At 41.8% G+C, this 21756-nt stretch overlaps 1 protein-coding gene across 1 annotated transcript in view; it reads right to left on the bottom strand.

Annotated features, from left to right (window-relative positions):
- The window catches only part of PRR5 (proline rich 5), a 44118-nt gene extending 22584 nt beyond the window's left edge, over positions 1-21534 (bottom strand). The window contains exons 1-6 of the mRNA XM_041398699.1: positions 21404-21534; positions 13229-13309; positions 8172-8220; positions 7493-7550; positions 2339-2430; positions 404-544 (exon numbers count right to left, since the gene is read on the bottom strand). Coding sequence (XP_041254633.1) covers positions 404-544; positions 2339-2430; positions 7493-7550; positions 8172-8220; positions 13229-13309; positions 21404-21534 — 552 coding nt within the window. The remainder of the gene's footprint in view (positions 1-403; positions 545-2338; positions 2431-7492; positions 7551-8171; positions 8221-13228; positions 13310-21403) is intronic.
- Positions 21535-21756: the final 222 nt, after the last annotated feature.

Here is a 21756-nt window from a genome sequence, read left to right as displayed (position 1 = left end):
CTGTACTCTCACGCTCTCTTGATCTTACGGCATCTCTACAGTCCCTACTTTAAGATATTTGAGAGTTTAATTATTACAATTATATTATTTTATTATACGTTACATTATTTATTATTATATTATATTATTAGATATTCTATACAAGATAACATATTAATATGGAGTATATGATTATTATTAAACTATTGGATAATTTAGAAAATAAGGTTAATAAGATTTTTTAGACACTAGACATTTGGATATTTGAATACTAGAATATTAGGATTTAGATATTATGACCACAGCAGCACAGAAGCTCTGGCATTCTGGGTAAGATATTTCCAATGAATGAACAAAATCAGAAACTGTTTAAGAAGACTTCAGCAATGCAGTACAGAAAGGCTGATTAAAGTAATCAATTTACCTGAAGTATTAACAGCATCTGAATAATAGAGGGTGGAACTCTGGCTCTGGAACGGGATAATGCATCTTCCAATTTGATATTGAGGGTAATTATATTCCTAAAATGCAGAAGAGCCAATTGCCGAACCGAGGGCTCCTTTCCCTTGGAAACAGAAAGAAAGCAAGACAGATTATAAGCAGTGTGAAAATGAGTTTCAAAATCCTCTTTTCAAATTCCTTCCTCCACTGCCGAGGGATTACAAGAATGGTAAACCCAAATGAAACACGAAGGAAACATAACAAAGGACAGAGAGCAGCCCCCAAGTCTGCACAGTAAATCTGATTTGGCAGTAATGAACTCTACGGATGGCGACTGTGTCTGATTGCATGTGGAGAGGATGAAGGGTTGGGGTGGGATGAGAGCTGGACTGTATTTTAACAGTTCATCACAAATTAAATGTATCATAAGTTTAAAAAAAATGCATGACTGCAAATTGGTTGAATTTCCATTATTTTGTAAGATTTTGAGTACTCCCTGCTTACTGTCTCCAAATTTGGCAGGAATCCTGACTCAGCCCACCTGTGGATACTCCTCTCTGTACAGTTTGAGAGAGTTCACTATAAAGCAGGAGCAGAGCTGAAGTTTCATACTGCATTTTCAAAGCCATCTGTCTTCAGCTCAGCAATACCTTCTCACTGAGGAAGACTCCCAGTTGAGGAACACAACTCCAGCTCTGTCTGCAGAGAATAACGGTGCCCGCCTCACTTAGAGCTGTGAAACTGTTTCTCTTTCTGGCATTAGGGGCTTTTCCTTGGCTATACCTGGCTGTACGTATGGGAGGTTTGGTATTCAACTGGTGTTGACTTAAGTCTGGAATAAATAAGCCTGACCCAACCCATTCCTTTTCACTTCCTAAATTATTTAAATTGAAGACAAGAAGGCCCCAAATCTGCTTCAGTTGCTAATGAATAGAATTTACAAGAGCACATAAGCACCAACTGGGCTTTTGGAAGAAACCTCAAAATATGAGCAACAAGATCTATTTGCATTTACATGGGACTTTTAGGATTCTTAAATCCTCAGGGTTTCTTTGGAAATTCAAGTAATTATTTCCATCTGATAGGGGGTAAGACTTGTGTTACTAAAATATTTTCAAAGGCCTCAGATACACAACAGAGTCTAAATTCAGACTTCATACCTGTAACTGTCTGAAGATGCAAACAGTAATATCGTTAAAATCTGAGTAATCATTTTAGGCATAAAGTCCACTTGAAAAAATGGGAGAAGGTTTCTCAAGTTTCCCCAGATATACTCAGGCACCCAGTTCCCAATAAAATCTGTAGGCATCTCTGAGCAACTGCAAGGATCACTTGCACCTGTGTGGTACAGATTTCCTTAAGACTTCAGTGATAAACAATACTCTCTGGCTATCACTACATTAGAAGATCAAGTACCTATTGTGCATTTAAAATTACTGGAGTCAAAATCTGTGCTCATCAAACTCCATTGACTTTTGCTGGCCATTTATCATAGCATAGAATTTGATCCCAGAAATACAATTCCTTTTCAAAAGTGGAGGTACTTCAAAGACAAAATTCACCTTGCAGAGAAGGAAATGCATATATTTAAAGCAACAGAATTCAATTTATTTCACTGTGCAACACTTCAGTTTATCATTCATAACCTTTTTTGACTTTTAGTGTGATTGGCATTTGCACTAACCAGCCTTCCTGCACTCTACATTTATTTTCAAAGTTCCCCTTCATCTTTTCCATCTAAGCCCTTCAAACCATTTGCATAAATAACTTATTTGCATGACATGACTAAACAGAACAGCTGCACTGGGAGGCTGGCCCAAGGAGAAAGACTTAAGGATTGCATCAAGCTGCTGATGAACCTGTAAAGTTGCTTTTTCCAGTTTTTCAAGATTCTATGATAACAGAGTAATTTTTTCACCTGCACAGGATAGAAAATAGCCTGCAGCATGGGCAGGACATCACTGAAGAAAAAATCCCAGGTTTCAGCTAAGGTATCCAATAGCTTCTGCCCTGCAAAAACACAAAACAAAGTAATGAAGAGTTTTGGTTGTTATCAGCTAGCTGGAAAAAGTAAAACATGCAGGAAACAATGTGAATCTGCTATATGCCAAGATGCATCATGCAGCAGCTACTATTAGTAGTATGAAAATAGTTTTCCATAGTGGTGTATCAGATCCTTCCATATTTCTGTCTTTTCAGGTGACTCATCTAATATTGTTAATAAACTCAGAGTCTGAGGTTACTCAGGAAAACCCTGTGAAGAATGAAGAGTAATGGCCCAGGTTACATCTTCCTCTTGCACTAATACTTGCTGGACAGGACTGTGGAGGAGAGCAGGGGGAGCACACAGCAGGTTAAATGTGGAAGCATTCCTGCAGAGGAACTTACCCATCTGTGCTCCCTCCTGCCTTTCAAGCTGCAGGGCAGTAGAGCAAACCACGCTCTGTGGAGCTGCTTTGTAAAGCACCCTCTCAAACTGATCCCTTGTAGCTTTTCCACTGTTCCCTTTTCCACTTGCACAGAAAAACTTACCCAAGTCCATGGAAAAGAACAATCATGTTAGGGCTGCAATTTTTACTCTAACTTTCAAGCCATGCAGTTAGAATTTGCTATGGGGCGAGTTCCCCACAGTCCTCACAACAAGGCCACCTCCATGTCCATTCCTTCCCAAGCTGCAGCCACCTGGAATCCTGCCCAGCAGAATCTGGAGAAGTTCTGGCCAGGCTGTACAACCACGCTGGATATTGAGTTCCTCACGGAACATTTTACACAACACAGAGGCAAATGCAGGAGCGAAGATCCCAGAGGAAATCTGGTTCAATAGGTGGGTTCTGGCTTCAGATCCCTGTTTCCCAAAATGGCCCATGTGACCTTGGACAAGCTCTTTATCATCCCTACAACCCCAACCCAACTGTGAGAGGAGAGCAATGCCCCTGCACCTCCACCAGCAAGTGTTATGGAGGACATGACATCAGAGACTGTGATGTATCCAGACAAGACAATATGACTTATCAGGAAGCAAATTCAGTAGCAATCAATCAATATTGCTACTGGTGTCAGAATGTGATGCTATTCTTAATTTTTGTATTACAGCATTGCTTGGAGCCTCATCTAGGGAGTATTTTGCTCAGAATTACACACATATCAAAATTATGCATGAAAGCAATCAACAAAGCTAACTGCACTCAGAGTTAGCCAATCTTTATTATGGGGTACTTGATCCCCCTGCCTTTTTAAGCACATGATGAATAGTGACAACTCTGATGAATCTGCAACTCCTGAATTATTTCCATGTTGATGACTTTAAGTGCTTTCAGTGACAGATGTGGATCATCCTGCTATACTGTGTTCCACAAACTGCTGGCTTGTGGAACACACCAAGCTCTTATTTTCAGCACCACCAGGCAGGAGTTCTCTCTGTGCTGCACACTCACGTGCAAGACTGAAAAGAGTGTTCTCTGTTTCCATTTTTAAAGCATTTTTTAAAAAATCTGGTTTTCATTAGTTTTAATGAAATACAGCAGGAAACCAACTAAAAAGACTTCTAGCAGCTGTTAACAGTAGTAGTAGTAATAATAATAATAATAACAATGATAGCAGTAACAGTAATAATAAACATGTGCTGGTTTTGGCTGGGAAAAGTTTCTTCCCAGTAGCTGGTAGGGGCTGGAACAGTGCTGATAACAAAGGGATGTTTTTAGTTATTGCTGAGCCACAGCCTATTCTGCTCCTCTCCCACACCACCAGTGAGGGCCTGGGGGGACACAAGGAATTGGGAGGGGACGTGGCTGGGACAGCTTTTCCCAGCTAGCCACAGGGACATCCCAGACCATACGGTGTCATGGTCGGCATACAGAGCTGGGGAGACGGAGGAAGGTGGGACATTTGGAGTGACTGCATTTTTCTTCTCAAGCCACCATGGTGCATCATGGAGCCCGACTTTCTTGGGATGACTGAACACCTGCCTGCCCATGAAAAGTGTGAATGAATGCTATTTTGCTTTGCTTGTGTGCATAATTTTTGCTTTATCTATTAACTTGTCATTATTTCAACACACCAGTTTTTTTCACTTTTACCCTTCCAACTCTCCCCAGCATTCCATGGGGGAAAGTGAGTGAGTACCTCCACAGGGCAGAGATGCTGGCTGGGGTCAAATCACAAAAATAGCCTTGCATTTTAACATCCAATATTAGTGTCTGAAATATCAAAGTGCTTCCAAGATATAAACTAGATCATGAAGGAGAAGTCCAACCACTACACCCTGAAGGCAGAGTTTTAAAGAGTTAAATTTAGTCTGAGTTAAATTTAGTTCTACTTCCCACAAGGTGAGGTTAAATGCCCTTATAAATCTGGTCCTTTTCCAATCTTGCTGCTAGAATAGTATTAAGTAATTTACTCTGTTGAGATAAATATGCCTTTACCATTATGCATTTATTCCATCTTGTGGGCAGCTTGTTTTGAGACGTAATGAATTCCTGCACAGCAACTCAGAAAGGCTGCAGAGTCCAATGATATAGGTGGGAAGGCCTTTTATTGAGGGAGGTGGAAGAATTCCTATGATTTGTTGATGATGAGCATCTTTCACGTGAAGGAACGTGACTAACATGCGCTATCAAGGATAGATCCTTTTCTTATTGTCAGGCAAAGATCTCTACACTTAGTGTAAGCATTTGTTGGATTCCACATCTAAATGCTCATTTTTATGAAACACAATATAGTCAATTTTGTATGGCATAAAAATGCATTTGGTACTTTTCACAGAGCTTCTAAAAGTTAATTGAAATTCATGAAAGAAAGATAAGAATAAATAATTAGATATTAGGAGTAAATTCTTCCCTTAGAGGGTGGTGAGGACCTGTGCCAGAGAAGCTGTGGCTACCCCACCCTTGGAAGTGTCCAATGCAGGGTTGGACAGGCCTTGGAGCAACCTGGTCTAGTGGAAAGTGTGCCTGCCCATGGCAGGTGTGTGGATCAGGATGATCTTTAAGATCCCTTCCAACCCAAACCATTCTGTGATTCTGTGATTTCCAAAACATTCTGCAGGACAAAACCCCTCCAAAGTGTGGGGTTTTTTTTCTTATGAAAACTTCAACACCAAGCGGAGATGGAAACTCAAACCACAGGATGGGGACAACCTGAGATTTGAGGGCAGGACTGCTGCTTCTGCAGACCCAAGAAGGAAGCCCTGCTCAGCATGGGAGCTCCAAGAGCTCCATACTTCCAGCTCTGTCTTGGGAGGCATGGGGACACTGACTACAGGATGGACTCTGGGGCAGGGCTGCATTTGCTGCCAATAAACACAAATGCCAGCCTTGGAAACTCAAGTTCACCAGCAGCTCCCCAGGAAAGCTGTGTGTCAGAAACAGCTCTGCCTCTGAATCAGATGCCTGAATTACTGCTACCTTCCTGTGACTTGCCAGTTTTAGAGAGATAACATTTTTGATCATAGACCTGGAATAAACATGACCAGTTTAATTCTCACCTTACCAGAATTTCTGACCATATCTTATGGGGTAACCACAAAAAAACCAAAATTAGTTTAAAATCAGCAGCTTGCTGAAATTTGGTATTTCCTAAACATGGTGCTATATTTGAAAGCCCTTTAGTGGGCTCACATTTTAGGTTTTCATCTAAGCTTCGATCTCAAACACCAGATACAGTATTTGAATTTTTGATTCTCAAGCTGGTAATCCTAGGGGGGAAAACAGGATTGGACAGAGTCTGTATCTCATTTGCTGATTTACTCATAAAACAACTTCCTTTGTGATTTACAAAGCAGCTATGAAGACCTTGCAATCCCTACAGCTCCCCTTGTGCTCTCCAAGCTGTTATTTTATATGACTGTGGAATTTGGTGTTCAGCTTAAGGACTTTCGGTACTTTTTTGTGGGCTTTGGGGTTTTTAATGTGATACTGGTTCTCTTTTTTGCGATGTTCAGGGCTACTCTCTTTTCATCAGAAAAGTTTGATTCCATAACACCACCTTAATTTGATCAACTGTACTGTCAGTAATGAAAGGTCACACCCAGGAGTTATCTGAGACTAATGAAAACAACAATCTCCAAGCTCCTGCTTAAGCAGTATATTTAGACTAAGTGACATTATGACTACAGATATGGAAAAGGAAAGATGCATTTCTTTGAAACTGCCTTCGTTACCCAAAGACCTTTAGAATGTTTACATGGGCAATAATTCTTGAAGCTATTATGAAACAATTTCACCATCTGATATACAGAATCACAGAATTGTTTAGGATGGAAAAGACCTCCAAGATCATTAAATCCACCCAAGAAGCCATCACTATCAAGGCCACCTCTAAGCCATGTCCCCAACTGCCACACCCACATGACTTTTAAATACCTGCAGGGTTAGTGACTCCACCACTGCGCTGGGCAGCCGTTCCAATGCCTGAACAACTCCTTTGGTGAAGAAATTATTTTATAACATGTAATCTAAGCCTCCCCTGGCACAATCTGCATGCCAAATCTAGTACAGGACAGTATATTTAACAATACATCTAAACACCACATAATAGCAGAAGACAAAATATTGGTGACTATAAAGCAACACACTGGGTGAAAGTTTATCCTTGATTTTACTTCCAGAGGTGGCACCTCCAGGTAGACAGGTGAATGAAGCCTTGCCTTTAAAACAAGAGACAGTGCCTGACCTCATTTATGTCAGCATGATCCAGAATAACTCTTAAAACAAGCTACAGCATTTTTTTGGACTTAGATACTTAAACTAACTGGGATCTTTGTGCTTAGTTTTTTGTTTATTACGTGTCTCAGTCTATTTTCACTTTTCCTGAGCAGGATGTAACTGAAAGAGAAGGAAGCGTCCTTGCTGGAGGCAATCCTTCCCTGACTCCCTCAGTGCTGCTCTAGGCAATCACCTCCCCTTTATGAAGGGTAATGAGAGCACCAAGGCAGGACCCAACAACAGACTGCAGGAATAGATTGAGACATGCTAATCCATAGTCCCAGGAAGATAGTGGAAAGCATGCCAGCGCCTCCAGAGTGCATCTGCTAAAACACTTGTGACATACATAGCCATGCTAAAATCCAAGTTACCTTCATAAAACCAGATCTTGTCCCTTAGGATCACCATGCCTTTTGTGAGCAGCTGATTCTGTAAATAAAAGACAGACTGCATTTACTCAATTCTGTACTTCCCCACAACCATCATATTTCACATTTAGATCATTCTTAACTTTAGACAGTGAAGGGGGTATTTTATTTTAAAAATTAATCATCAAAGAACTCTTGCTGTATCCATCTTATTTACCTCACTTGGGACACTTGTGAAATGATGCTATAATCACCTGCTGTTTTTAGGACAGAGGATGTATTTTGTGTAGTACAAAGTGATTCCAGAACTTCAAATAACTGACCTACAAAACAGGGACTTAGAGAAGGAGAAAGAATATTGCTTCAACAGACGGTGGTACCTACTTCCAAAAGTCTTTCCCAATAACTCTATTGCAATGAACTTCACTGGTTTACTTCAATTTTAAGCTAAAAACCAATGTCTGAAATCTCAAGAAAGACAGCAGTGACCTACAGAAACACCATGACAGGTTGGGCTTTCCCTATCTAACTAGATGTATGTATACAAAATCCCAATCTCATTCACAGAGAAGTCAGTGGACATCTCTGAATGGTTTCAAGGGTCTCCAGGTCATCATTTAGAGCGGGCAAAATTATTAGCATAAAACAGAATTGGACTTAAATAAAGAAAACACAGGCCTACCTGCAGATACTCAGTGAAAAATGATCCCAGTTCTGTTTTCAGTAATTGCCTGTATTAAAAAGAGCAAGAAAAGAATCTGTGTAATCAGCAAATCACATTAGCTGTGCATTCCATGAATGAGGGGAAGTCACTAATAGCAAATTACTTTAGTATGAGCACAGAGACTGTCATTAATGACTAACTATAAAGAGAGCAAACAGGGTCAACAATACCAAGACTCAAAACAGCATTTTGCATATTGAAAAATATTTGCTGTAATTTTAGATGCCTCAATTGCACACACAAAAGGAAATCGACGAAAAGAGGGTGCTTTCCATCCTATGTCCACTCAGGAGACTAGACAGCTGAAGTTTCATATGGTTTCAATGAAAAGGCAGGGAGGAACTTAACAGTTCAGCTCTGCCCTTCGTGATCCCTCTACACTAAAACCTACAAAGCAACCTCAGAGAGCAACTGAAACTCTCATGCAAAACAAAATCCCACAAAAACTCTCAAATTCAGAAACTGAATTCAACTCAGTCCATAAGCCTGTTTGTATCCAGGTAAAATTCACCACATGGCTAAAAAGGTGTGTTATTTAAAGCACACACGCTGGATGCTAGATAACTCTTCAGTCAGGTCACTATTTAGACACATAAATGACAGCTTGGACCTTATAGAAATGCAGCCCCAGCTGGGTTTTCTGAACACATCTAAATCTCTTGAAAACCTGTCTGCGTGACCATGTCAGATCCTATGAAGAACTGATGTCAAATGTGACTTAAAATCTAAACACCCACTTCAATTATGTATTCAATAGCGTGTCCTTTATCCCTTTGTGTTGTATCTTTAACTGACAACTGATCAATCAAATTATTTAACTAGTAAACAATAAGACATCAAGTCCAGCATATCCCTATATTCCATCAAAGTCTACAGGACTTAATTCTGGTGTTTTTCCAACACATGCTTCAGCACAGCCTCTTGAGATCTCCTCCAAGTTCAGGGAAGAGAGGAGTATTTCTGTCTTGAGGAGGCTGAAATATGGTATCTTGTTTTTTTTATCCTTAAGCACATGTCCACACTGACCTCACAGCTCTGGAAGGTCTAGGCAGAAATTAAACAAAGAATAAACAGAGGGAAGGGCATTTTCAGATGCTCCTAAGCATCTAAGTCCTTTTCAGCTAGAAGCTTGATTAATTTGGACAAACTATTTATGGAGAAACGTTCTGAAAGCCAGCTGAGGCATTATCCACCCGATGCATTATCCATTCTCCATCTCCCGTTGTCACAAAGCGCTATTAGGTCAGCAGGGCCCTCGGCATGTGGCCGCAATGTGGGAGAGGAGAGCTCTGGCAGAGCCCTGGGACTCTGCCCTGACAGTAACACTCACAAGGCCCTGGCAGGGGTTAAAAACCACCTCACTCAAAGGCTGCTCAAGTTCCAGTGCCTTAAAAGAAGTCAAGGAGAACGAGGCTGTAACGCCAAATTGTAGCGTGTTCACTCCAAGTGGAGATTTACTTCCAGTGAGGTGACCTTTTTCTAGATTGCAAGTGATAACACCAAAGGTTCATCACATTTTGAACAGGGACAGACAGACCATTTTTAGGTTGAACTAACAAGAAAGTTGCAGATTTGAATTTTCCTATGAGAGTGACAATTTATTCTCATGTATCTCTTTGTGCCTCTGTTTCAAGAAAATACTGATACTTGATGCTGACAGATCTTGCTTGGTTTTCTACCCTCTCCTCACACTAGCAGCTCCAGATGGATTCCTCACAGGCTCAAATAGGTGATGTGCAGCTACCTTTTATTTTAGTATTTTAGGCTCTACTGATAAATTCTGGTGTTTAGGTCAGGAAATAAAAATGTACGTTCTACTTATCCAACATCCAGCTCTCTGATAAAACAAGATCCCACCACACTTCTATTTTTTCCAACTGAAATCAAACAACCAGCTTGTAGGTCGTTATATGCACTGGAGTACACCACACCAGGCCTACATTTACATCGTTGTTTACAGGGCAAAAGAACTGACAGCACAATTCATGCATCTTGCTTTTTCAATCCGCAATAATACTTCAAGCTACTTAATCAATTTCTAGTGAAACAGTGAGGCCCTCAGGCCAGATTAGAACACTGGTGTTTGATATTCTTTGTATATATTCATTTAAAAGAGATCCACAACAAAACTGGATCTAAGACATTGCTTGCAGCTTCTTTTTCATCCCTGCTTAATTTCCTTTAACAAAAACCAGTTAGGCTGTCAGATTCTGAATAATTCCAATTACTGACCAACCTTATCTAGACATGTGGATGTCATGGTGGAATCCAGGTAAAAATCTGACTAAACCTAAAGGAGATCCCTGACCAGAGAGCAGATCTTATTTCAAGTACATTTGATTTTTAAAGCAAGCATTTTGCACTCATATGTCCATCATTGATATCAAGTCTTCATTGCCTGTTTAATGACTTAATAAATTGAGATGATATAAATTCCCTTAAAATGTGCTAAAATAGCTCCTGACTTTTTCTTTTCCCTGATGCTGCTTCATTGGTTCATGTTGAAATTAACTTTTGCAACATTACTCAGAATGGAAAGTGTAACACCACATAACAGATGTTAAATAAAGTTGAATGAAGCAAACAAGTGATTTTACTGGGTTTGAACTGTGGCTGCAAAAGAGGAAATGCCACTAAAAATGTGCTTTGTTTGCATCACATCAGCATCCTGAAACTCAGAAAAGAGGCAGCTATAAATATGCATTAGCTTTAATACAGGACATCCAGCTTCCACTGTGTTTCCCTTTGCTTCTTTTTCTTGTTTTAAAAGCGGTCAAAATGAACCCTTTGAAATGACAAATGGTACATGAAATGAAAAAGGAGAAAACGCTATTTGATTATTAATATTGCAGACATGGACCAAGAGAAAACTAAAGTCCATATATGCATTTTTACTACTACACTCTTGACTCAGTCTCCTAATAAATCACGCAGTAAGGGCCCAGAAGGAGGAGTGCATAGGTCACATACTGGGGATACTCCCAGTTGCTGGGACTTTACTGTGCTTCATCAGAGGAACTCAGGAGCTCCAGCAGTGTGAGAGAGACTTAACTCCCACACTGGTTTCATTGCAGTAGGGATTCTGAGGGCTGTGTATGTGAGTTTGTATTTAAGGCCACTTAAATACAAATTCCTTGCCACGGGAATGCAAGAATGGTGTCAAAGGGCATTGGTGTAAACAAGTGGCAGCTCTTATGCGACAAACTTAAAAGAAAAGTAAATGGTACTGGACAAATTTGTACCCACTGTTGATTCCATAAGTAATCAGGGTTCCAAACCTCGAAACGTGTGTTCAGAAGAAGTTTTACGTATTTGTTTGCATGTATGTGACACATGGTAGTTGAATATACCTGACATTCCAGTCAAAACAATGGTGTGCAAATATTGTTCAAATATTTACAGTTGATCTGTGAGTCAACTTGGATATTCAAGGGTTTATTATGAAAAATATTCAGAATCTGCTTCAATAGAAGTGGTAAAGTAAAATAACTTCTTTTACTGGTCTGTAACTATTAAAAAAAGTAATGAACTAATTTTAACCATTTACCTGAACACTTCCACACCTGAATTCTGCCCAGTGGAAATAATGGACTCGTGGGAAAATGCAGGTAAAACAATCGTGAGGCAAGCATATACTTGTTCTGAGTCATGTTTATGTATCAGGTATTTTTATGCTCAATAATTACATCAACTCAAAGAAAGTTATTTTGAAGTAAATAACAAAAGCAGTAAGACAGGTATTTTTGGCATGTATCAAATCAGTAATTTCATCATCAGCTCAGGTATAAGAAACCAGGCATTCTCCCTGAAGTGAGCTATCAGCTGAGATACCAACAAAGCAGCATTATCTCTACCCAAACAAAAACAAATGGGCCTATCAAGTGCCCTTCATAAAATGGGAAAAAAAAAAAAATCAGTGCATTTTTAGTCAGCTTGCATGTTCAGCCACATGAGATGCTGTAATAAATTCAACTCAACTATGTTACCAAGCATCATTGTGGTGCAGGGTTTATAGCCAAGTAAATTAAAGCAAAATTTGGGCACATTTCTATCTATTTGTTGGTTCATACCAGATTATATTTGTCTGACACATCAGCAGAAAATTTCTCTTCTGTCCCTCACCAGCAGATGAGCATATTAAGGGAAATGCATTGGGCCAAGAAATCTCAGTCCAGAAGTTCCTTTTTTTGTCATTCAGATAAAGCTGAATAATTCTAAAGGCACTTACAATAAAAACATTGATTAACCATTATTCCAGTAAGGAACTCAACATGATTGATGGATCATGCTAACTGACAGACATCCTAGAAAAGCTACTCTTTGTATGTCATTTTCTCACCAGCAATGTAACAAATAATTGAAGAGTGAGTTTATTTTAATTTCAAGAAGAGCAACCACAGGCCCAATATCATCTGGCTGGACTTTTCTGAAGATATTTTCACAATTAAAGGAACCAGACTGAGCCAAATATCCCAGACTGGAAATCAGACAGGGACAGATAAACCCAGAATATCTATGTATTCTGGGGAATATACTGGAGAGTCTGACTTCAGTGCCCAGACAGAGTATCAGTAAGCAGTAAGGGAAAGGGAATAACTAAGGATCATATCTGAAGACAGCTAGGGAATGTAATAAGCTGTCTATCTTTTGTAAGTGCAGATTCTTTTCCACCATTTATTTTATAAAGCATTGGACAAATTTCTATAAGGAAATCTGCTACTTTGCCCTTGCCAGTTAGAGGGTTTGGTAAGTAATAATAAGCGCTGAAAAAGTAGTAAAATGTGAAGTGCTACATAACACTTAAGATAACAGCTTATATCTTGGTAAATTTTCTTTTCAACTGTAGCTTAAATAACTGAGCGATTACTGAGGCAAAATGGACTGAGGCAAAATGGACTGCACTAGTCAAAACTGCCCCTGGGAGAAAAACCTGAGCGCTCTGCAGAAGCTGAGTGCGAGGGCTGGCAAACAGCACTGAGCACCTGGCTGGGAACGCCCTGCGCGGCCGGTCTTACCTGACTCCTTCATTGAGGTTGTACAGCTCATGGTCTGGGAGACCCTTACGCTGGAATACTGCTATCACTCCATTGTGGATACTGAAAGAGGACATGAAGAGTCATCAGCGCCCAGCAAGATCTGAGAAGGGTATCACCTCCACAATTATCCTAGCATTTCTGTCTAGACACTTCAGGACCTTTTAAAAGTCACAGATGACTTCTGGTACTCCACCCATCCCAGATGCCTAAAAGGAAATTACTGCCTAGAAAATAGATAACATTTTTGAAAATCAGTTCCTTTTGATTTGTTCCAGCTCAGTGACTTCAACAGCTACACATCTGAAATCAGTAATTTCAAAAACTTAGGCCAGTATTTTTAAGTACTTCAAGTATGTCAACTGTAACTTTTAATACACTCACATATTAAGTACATTTGAAGCATTTGAAAGTATAGTTTTTATCTTTGTGGCTCCGTACAGAGACAATTAACAGCTTCCATTGCACTGGAGTCTGTGCAAGGCAGCAGCAATCAGCTTTAGAACTCTGGAAAGCAGGACAAGGACCAGACCTGTACAAAGGAGGGTGTGGGGTTGCTGTGCCTTGTCAAGAAGAGCTAAAGGTGGTCAGTATCTGGTATAAGGTGTCCAGGGGATTCCTGCTGGTGCAAGAAGAGCTTATCATAGAATCACAGGATGTCCTGGGTTGGAAAGGACCTAAAGATCATCCTGCCCCCCTCCCTGACATGGGCAGGGACACCTCCCATTAGAGCAGATTGCTCCAAGTCCCATCCAACCTGGCTTTGAATGCTTCCAGGGATGAGGCAGCCACAGCTTCTCTGGGGACCCCGTGCCAGGGCCTCATCACTCTCACAGGGAATATGGGAAATTCCTTCCTAATATCCAGTCTCAACCCACTCTCTGTCAGTTTGAAGACATTCCCCTTTTTCCTGTCATCACATGTCCTTGTAAAATGTCTTTCCCCTTTCTCGTAGGCTCCCTTCAGGTGCTGAAGACTTGGTCAGCTCTGGCCTGACCCAGGGCCAGATCCAGCTGCACAGGGCTGCTCCCACTGCAAGGGGATGTCATTGCAGGAGCTATGCCAGGCAGCAGCAGAGATTGCCTTGGGAATGACAGTGTCCACGTCAAACTTTCCCAGGCCCATGCTAAGACAGCACCTTTCAAAGCTGGCTGGGAGCAGAGGATTGGTTGGAAGGTAAACTCCACACTATTCACTGAGAGATTCAAAATGCACGCACACAATAGCAAAGAGATGCACTATCAGAAAAGTTCAGCCACCTTCATCTAAGGAGAAAGGAAATGAAAGTGGCAGGTGAAGGGTCTCACCCGCTGTGGAGAAATACAGATGCAGACAGAAATAAGAACAATAATCCTCTTCTCTCTTTTGTTCCTTTGAAGATGTTTCCAAGGCCTTACACACAACTGCTGCCACAGCAGTCCCTCTTTCCCCCCTACACCCACAAGCACAGATATACATTCACAATCTAACCCAGATTATTTTGGCTGGCTCATACAGACACACTCAATTTATGATTACTTGAAAATCGGCAGATAAATGTCTCTGGTATACAGTGAAGTGACTTGGGTATTTTAACATTATGAGTAATACGGGAAATAAGATCAATGTAGTGAATAAAACAAGCAGTCTTTACATGCTCTTCTGATTCAGAAATGAACTTTGCAGTGTTCCCTGCCAAACTTCTGCAGAGAAGAACGACTAAATATCTCTCCTAAAAAGCAATGTGCTCTCTCTTTCCCTCTGGCACCCTTTTCTAAATGAGGGAGAGGTCTTCTCTCTCCAGCTTAACAGGTCCATTATTATTCCTCAAAGAAATAAGAGAGAACAAGCTGTTTTAACCAGAATTAAAGGGTTGTAAGCATTTAACTTATTGTCTGTACAACAGAACAACATCTACATAAAACATCCTAGCAGTGAACTTTTAATCTGCCCTGATCTCTCTTGTAGTGAGGGACAATATCCTTGTCTGGAGAACAAGTCTTGGCTTCCTTAAGTTGACCACCTGCCTTTCCTTCCCATCACAGAGAGCAATGCTTGTATGGAGGGTGCAGGACATAGCCCCAGCCTGCAGGTTATGTGCGATGCTGTTGGTGGCCTCAGTTGATGTAAGGATAATGAAAACTTTGCTTAAATCTTCTTAGTTACCTTAAGCTAATGAAAAAAACAAACCCAGGCCTTGATTAAATCAATGGGTTTCTATAACAAGTGATTGCTTAAAAAGATTTGGTCAAAATGGTTCAAATTTTTGCTGTAAAGAAAATCTGAGCTGTTGCTTATACACAGAAATCCTGCAAGATGCTTGAGGTGGGTGGATCACTTGACCTGTGCCTTCAACCAGCAGCTGAGGCTTAAGTCAGTGATGTACATAATTAAACTTATATTGCAATAGTTAACCTGAACTGAAAATGCCTTGTAAACTCCCTTCTCTAACTCTTTTACAATGTGAAAGTTAATAATGGGTGCCCTCATGCACTAATATTACTGTGAACACCTCCTCTGTACTTGCTTTGCGTATGCACAGGGACACAGGAAACAAGAGAGTCCAATAGAGCCAAAAAAAACTCCACAGAGCAGGCTCACTGGAGAAGGGGAAATCAGGATGTGAAAACTGAAGAGATCTTTTTTGGGGGCCTGCCTTTAGAATGACAACAAAATGTCAGATGGCTCCAGTATTGTGTTGTACTGATCTATCCCATGGAAGCCACAGATTGCCAAAGAAAACTACCAACAACCTAGGCAGCACTCACAGCCACAAAAATCAACTCAGCAGCCTAAGAAACTTAATCTCATTCAAAAGACAACTCATTCCACATTTGACTGAATCTCCAGAGGACGAGGTGGCTCCAGCTGACCAAAATGGGGTGAATGGCAGCTCCAGCACACACAGCACAGACTTTTCCCACCGTTAGCTTCACCATGAAGGGAACTGGAAGGTGTAAATCCCTGAAGCACAGAGCTGTATGCCTGTTGATGGCACCCCCAACCAGCCTAACAGGGGCAGGGTCAAGGTGGGCAGGGTGGGGTGGATTATTCTGATTTTTACATAGTATTAATCAATTATAGGCTACAAAGCTCAATACCACCAAAACACACATTTCTCCTGGGTTGCTATTTGTCCATCCAGACACCACTAGGGTGGGAGGCTGGCTCCCCTCCAGTACCACCCATAACTCTTCTTTTACTGACATCTGGAAGCCAAGAAGGAAAAACTATTGCGATTAAAGCAGTTTTCTGCCAGGTCAGAATCAGTTTGGCCACAGAGATGAGGAACAATTCCAAAGCTGGGCTTGCAAGTTTTTTTAATCCTGATCTTCTGTGTTTTCAGCCATGCCCCCCCCCAGCTCAGCATTTCCAGGCAAAGCAGCAGGACTGGCCAATGTCGATATTCCATAAAGATCACACAAGTAATTTGAGTTCTCTAAAGCAGCCACTGCCTTTGCGTGCAAACAGCGCAGGTGAAAATACCACCATGATTTTATGTAGTGTTTGCAAATTCTGCCCTTCCCAGAGCTCTGGGTGAAGTCCAGAAGAAAAAACAATGCTGTGTGAATAATCACACCCTCTGACTACCAGGCAGTTAAAGACAACATTTTCACTTTCAAAAGGGACTAAATTAGTTAGGGCAAATTTCCTCTGCACAGTTACATGAACAGCTAATTAACAATAATTAACCTGATATACTTGCATCAAAACCTTCTTGAAGACACCCTTGTTCCAGAGTAAAAGGTAATTTTTGTGAATTAGCTTAATCCAATTGGGAAGAGCCCATTTTCAGCACAGCTTCAGTCCAGCTGCAACTCCACCAGCTTTCCATCAGGCCTTGACCCTTCCAACATAAGCTTGCAGACACTACTTCACTTATGTTCCTGGAACTTCTACCCGAAGTAAGGCAACCTGCAAAGAGGGATAGGCTGCAATTAAGCACTTGGTCATACAAGTGAAAATAAGCTGGTCTGGAAAACTCCCTCTTCAAAAGAGTTTGGAGGCATTGGTCCACTCACCTGACCAACTATAATCACAGCTCTTACACACCTAGAAATTTGAGACAGACAGATGAAAGGACTTCCCAGTGTTACTAAGAGTTAATATCTCTATGGACTATAGGATGAAGAAGACTGGTTTCCTGCATTCAAGGAAGTATAAGTTATTCTGGAGGGCTACAGGGAGCAGCAATTCCCCACCACCACCTTCTGTTACTGCAGTCATGGTTGGAAAATGCTCCATGGAGAGCAGTGCTGGCTGGGCCAGCAGGAAGTCTCCTTCACCAGCCCTGTTCTCCCTTCCACCCCACAGTGAGATTTTGTCTGCCACACATGCACACAGAGCGCCAAACACTCCACAGAGGGCTTCAAATAAAGGGTCAGGAAAAGAAAGGTAATCCTCAGACAGGCAGAAATATTTAAAAATATTTCTAAATAAAAACTGAATAACGGAAGAACGAGAAAAATATGCTGGTCTGGAATATTTTCTCCACTGGAAAAGTCTTCCTGTGATCTGAAAAAACATTAATCTTAAATTAGGAGATGAAATATCGTTTTCATGGCTGTAAAAGTTATTTTACAGCAAGTTGTTGTGCTTACTACAACCCTGTAAAAAATTAGCTCAGGCCATAATATCCTTTCGGACAGTCTCCCCGGATTTACTGCTGATCTCGCTAATGCCACATGCAACTTACCTGTTTCTTTGCTATCTCCTATACCTTCACGTTTCTGCAAATTTTCCATATTTTCTTACATCAAAGAGGATCTAAGAGCTTTTGACTAGAGGCTTTCCCAGAGCACAACTCAGTATCAGCTCCTGATTAGGCAGTCTGTGCTATGCTAGCTCAGAATGAAAACCCTGCCACGGATTTTATTTGGCCTGAGTGGGCCCCCTGGTGTGTGAGCTCAAGATTAAAACCCTTGGGTTTCTCAGTCCAATTGGTTTAGTCAGCATTCAGCCCTCATTTTTTGCCTGAAGCAGAAATGGGGGCTGGGGAGGGGGGAGAACAAGAATTGAAGACAGTGCTAGTGAAAAAATCTAAACTATTTTAATCCAATGCAAATTCTGTGAGCTGTAATGAAGTAAATTGTTCCACTATGTTGCCATTGGTTGCTAGTTAACTGCACTGTCAGTGTTTTACTGCACAGATCTGGGGTCCATGGGAAAGCAAGCTCTGAAAAAGCCATGATATAAAGTCTCATTTGCCTAATAGCAGGCAGCAGCTTGGCACCAATTTCCCTTTGATGTTACAGTGCTGAGAAGTTTCACTGCGTTTTAGTTCAGACGTGAAGGGAAGTCCTCAGGGAGGAAGTGACCTTCCTTGCTACCACAGTGCTTCGTTCCCCCAGTAGGCTGAATTTGGCTCCTTCAGGTTGTCCTGCCCCGGTGTCTAAATGCAGAAGTAATTCTCAGGTATGAGAATTCAGCCTGAGCTGAGACTGGTGTGAAGGGGGCAGAGGCAGCGGAGGGGACATTGCTGGACCATGGTGACCACACACAGAACAAGCGCAGAAGGGCAGCCACGCATGCACTGTCCCTCCGAAAATGCCCGCAGTGACAGAGCTGCTGTCCTGCAAAAGACTCCACTAGCAGCACTTCAGCTTTTCAGTTCCTGCTATGACCAGGGCAGCAGCATCCTTGCTCTGCCTCAAAGATCTGCCTTTCAGCGTGGGATCGGCCTGTTTGTGCGGGGCCGAACCTGCTGCGTGTTGCGCTTCAACTCTCCCCACTTCAGTTCTCACAGACTCCACTCAAAGCTTCTTTGAAAAGCAGATACACACATGCCACACCCAGGCACAGCTGCTAACATTAGGCAAGAAAACAGCAGACATTTAAATATAGAACAGCCAGCCTTGGTGAGAGGGGAGAGCTCTGCTGGTGCATCTTGACTTCCTTGATCAGCAAGCTCTTATGCTTACACAGAATGAAACAACACAAGCAATCATTTCATTTGGAAGGAAAAATATTCTTGTAAACCAGAGTGCAAAGTGTCCTATGTTGGGTTTTTTCAGTTCTGCAGCAGAAAAATAAAAGAAATTCCACAGCCCAAAATTTTAAAAAGCCAGACCAGGTTTGTGGTGAGTGAAACTTTAGATGTCCAGGAACATTAGTCTCTCCAGGAGAGACGAACACAGATTCCCTCAAGACTAGACCCCATTATATATGTGAAGATGGGCAGGCACTGGCTATAGGCAGAAGGTACAGTAGATAATTTCTTAATAATCCAGTATCATTTAAGGTCTGACCTTCCCCAGGATAAAGACCCAGTTTTACAGCCTGTAGAATATCTGACGTTCTTAAGAGCAACAGATGATACAAGTCTTTGTGAGCCTGAAACAAGAATTACCCTCATTCTTTCACTCAGAAGAAAGCCTTGCCCTGTTAAATAATAAATCAAGGGCCTTTCCTTTGCCCATGCAGTGCAACCAGCTCATATCTGCAATACCTGTCGCAGCTCTGGGCAGCTGTTAAAGCAGCACACAATGAACACCTGACCTGCACGACAACCCCACTAGTGCTGTCAGGCATTTCAGGGGAGCATGCCATCAAAAGGATTGACAGCCTGGCAATCCACGTGCTGGCAAAAGCCAACCCAGGGGTGGAAAGCATGGCTAGGTCTGAGTTCATGCAAAGCAGTGACAGGATGACTCACGGACACCAAGCCAAGGAACAGGCAATGGGACAGTTGTACATTGTTTGGATGAAACGTGCAGATGTCCAGCTCACTGACTGGCAAGCACTTCTGGCCAGAGCTGTACCTGTTCTGTCAAAATTAAACTCTTGCTTGCTAACAAACTCATCTCAACTAGGAAAATCCTCTAGTCTGAATATCAGCAGCCCCAGGCTTGGAACTCTCCCCCTCCCAGCAAGCCGGGTGCCTGACCTGCTCTCCATTCACATCAGTCTCCACAGCTCCCTCCCCACATGCAAAACCTGGAAAAACTAACCTCTCCCAACAAAAGCTGTCATAACACCATCACAAAAAGGGTCTGGGGACTCTATTCTGTCACCTTGATCCCCTCCCAGGAGTCTCTTACTCCCCGCTGCTTCCCTTAGGGCTACTGGCCAAATAAAGTCCAACTGGCACAACCCAAGATGGCCCAATCCATCCTTGAACAACCACCCGCACATCAGGTACAACTCAGGGTCACACAAACAGCATGATATTTGAGAAGAAACTCAGTCTCTTTTGTGATCAGCACAGTTTCAGATTTTAGTGCACTGCTGGCATTCAACAACTAATTCTTAATACACACATGAAGCTACAAATCAAGCGGTGAGAAGGACAGAAGATATGATATTTTATTTTTCTCAGAATTTTAGCAAATGTGTCTGTAGTTGATTGGTATTTTTCTTCCTACAGTTGTACCACCATACAATTATAAAATACTACAGATGACACTTTACAAGCTGTGATCCAGAAGGTGACATTTCATTTTCAAAAATGACCTAAGAATTTAATGCCTAATGATTTAGAGACTTGAATTAATCTTTTAAGATTGTCACCAAAATGGACATTAAGAGGCTTTCTGAATAGCTGAGCTAATTGATGCATTCCCAACATAATGTTTGCATAGGTATTCTTGTAAAACAGCCATAGAATTAAAATTTATAAATACAATAAAGTAAACAATCAGGGCTTATTTTCCCTGTCCAAAGTGCAGGTGCTTGCATGTGTACATGCACACATCTATTTGTACTAACATGAGTAAATTTAGTAGACTTTGTCATAACTATATCAACTACCAGCAACAGCCACAGATATGCAGATAAAAAGTATCTATTTTAATAGCTGTGCACATGTAATTAGAAAAAAAAAACAAAACCTAAGCCGAATAAACTTTGAATGAGAATATCTAGATAGACACAAAGTTATATTTGTAGCTGGACTCTATGAAACAAATTATTGTCTGTCACAAAGGCTGAAAGGAAGGCAGGGACCCCTCTCTGTAACAATCCTTCAGAGAAAGATTAAGAGCGCGGGGGAAAGCGGCACTCCTGTGTTTATGTGAGTGGGAGCTCCAGTGCGTGTACCAGCCAGCACACCGTACTGTGAGCCCGCCGAGGCGGGAGCCAGGCAGCCCAGCCTGCGGCCACGGAGCAGCCACCTGCACGCCAATGCCCCTGCAGGAGCACGGGGAGCCCGCCAGGAGCCAGCACACCGCGCGACCTTACCTGTTCCAGGTAGCGTTGGAGCAGGCCCGGCGCTGCTGCGTCCCCCGCTCATCCAAGGCTGCCTGCTCTCTCTTGCCCAGATCACTGAGGCTGGGCGAACTCATGAACTTCAACCTGCGAAGAGTCCTCATGGTCAAATGTGTGTTTGCGTGTGGCAGCTACAGATACACCATCCTGTTTACACACATACACACGCAGCTGGAGCAGCGGCAGCAGCAGTGCGAGCAGTTCCCTCCGTTTGCTGTTCAAAAAAGAAACTTAAAAAAAAAAGAAGAGAGAACCAGTCTCTACGGAGCACACCTCTGCCAGCAAGAAAACAAACCTTTAATCAGATCAACTCTGACGTCATCAAC

Source organism: Onychostruthus taczanowskii, unplaced genomic scaffold (assembly GCF_017590055.1).
Source record: "Onychostruthus taczanowskii isolate IOZ18803 unplaced genomic scaffold, ASM1759005v1 scaffold15, whole genome shotgun sequence".
Classification (NCBI taxonomy): domain Eukaryota; kingdom Metazoa; phylum Chordata; class Aves; order Passeriformes; family Passeridae; genus Onychostruthus; species Onychostruthus taczanowskii.
The sequence above is the reverse complement of the archived record's forward strand: the minus strand, read 5'-3'. Positions and strand labels throughout refer to the sequence as shown.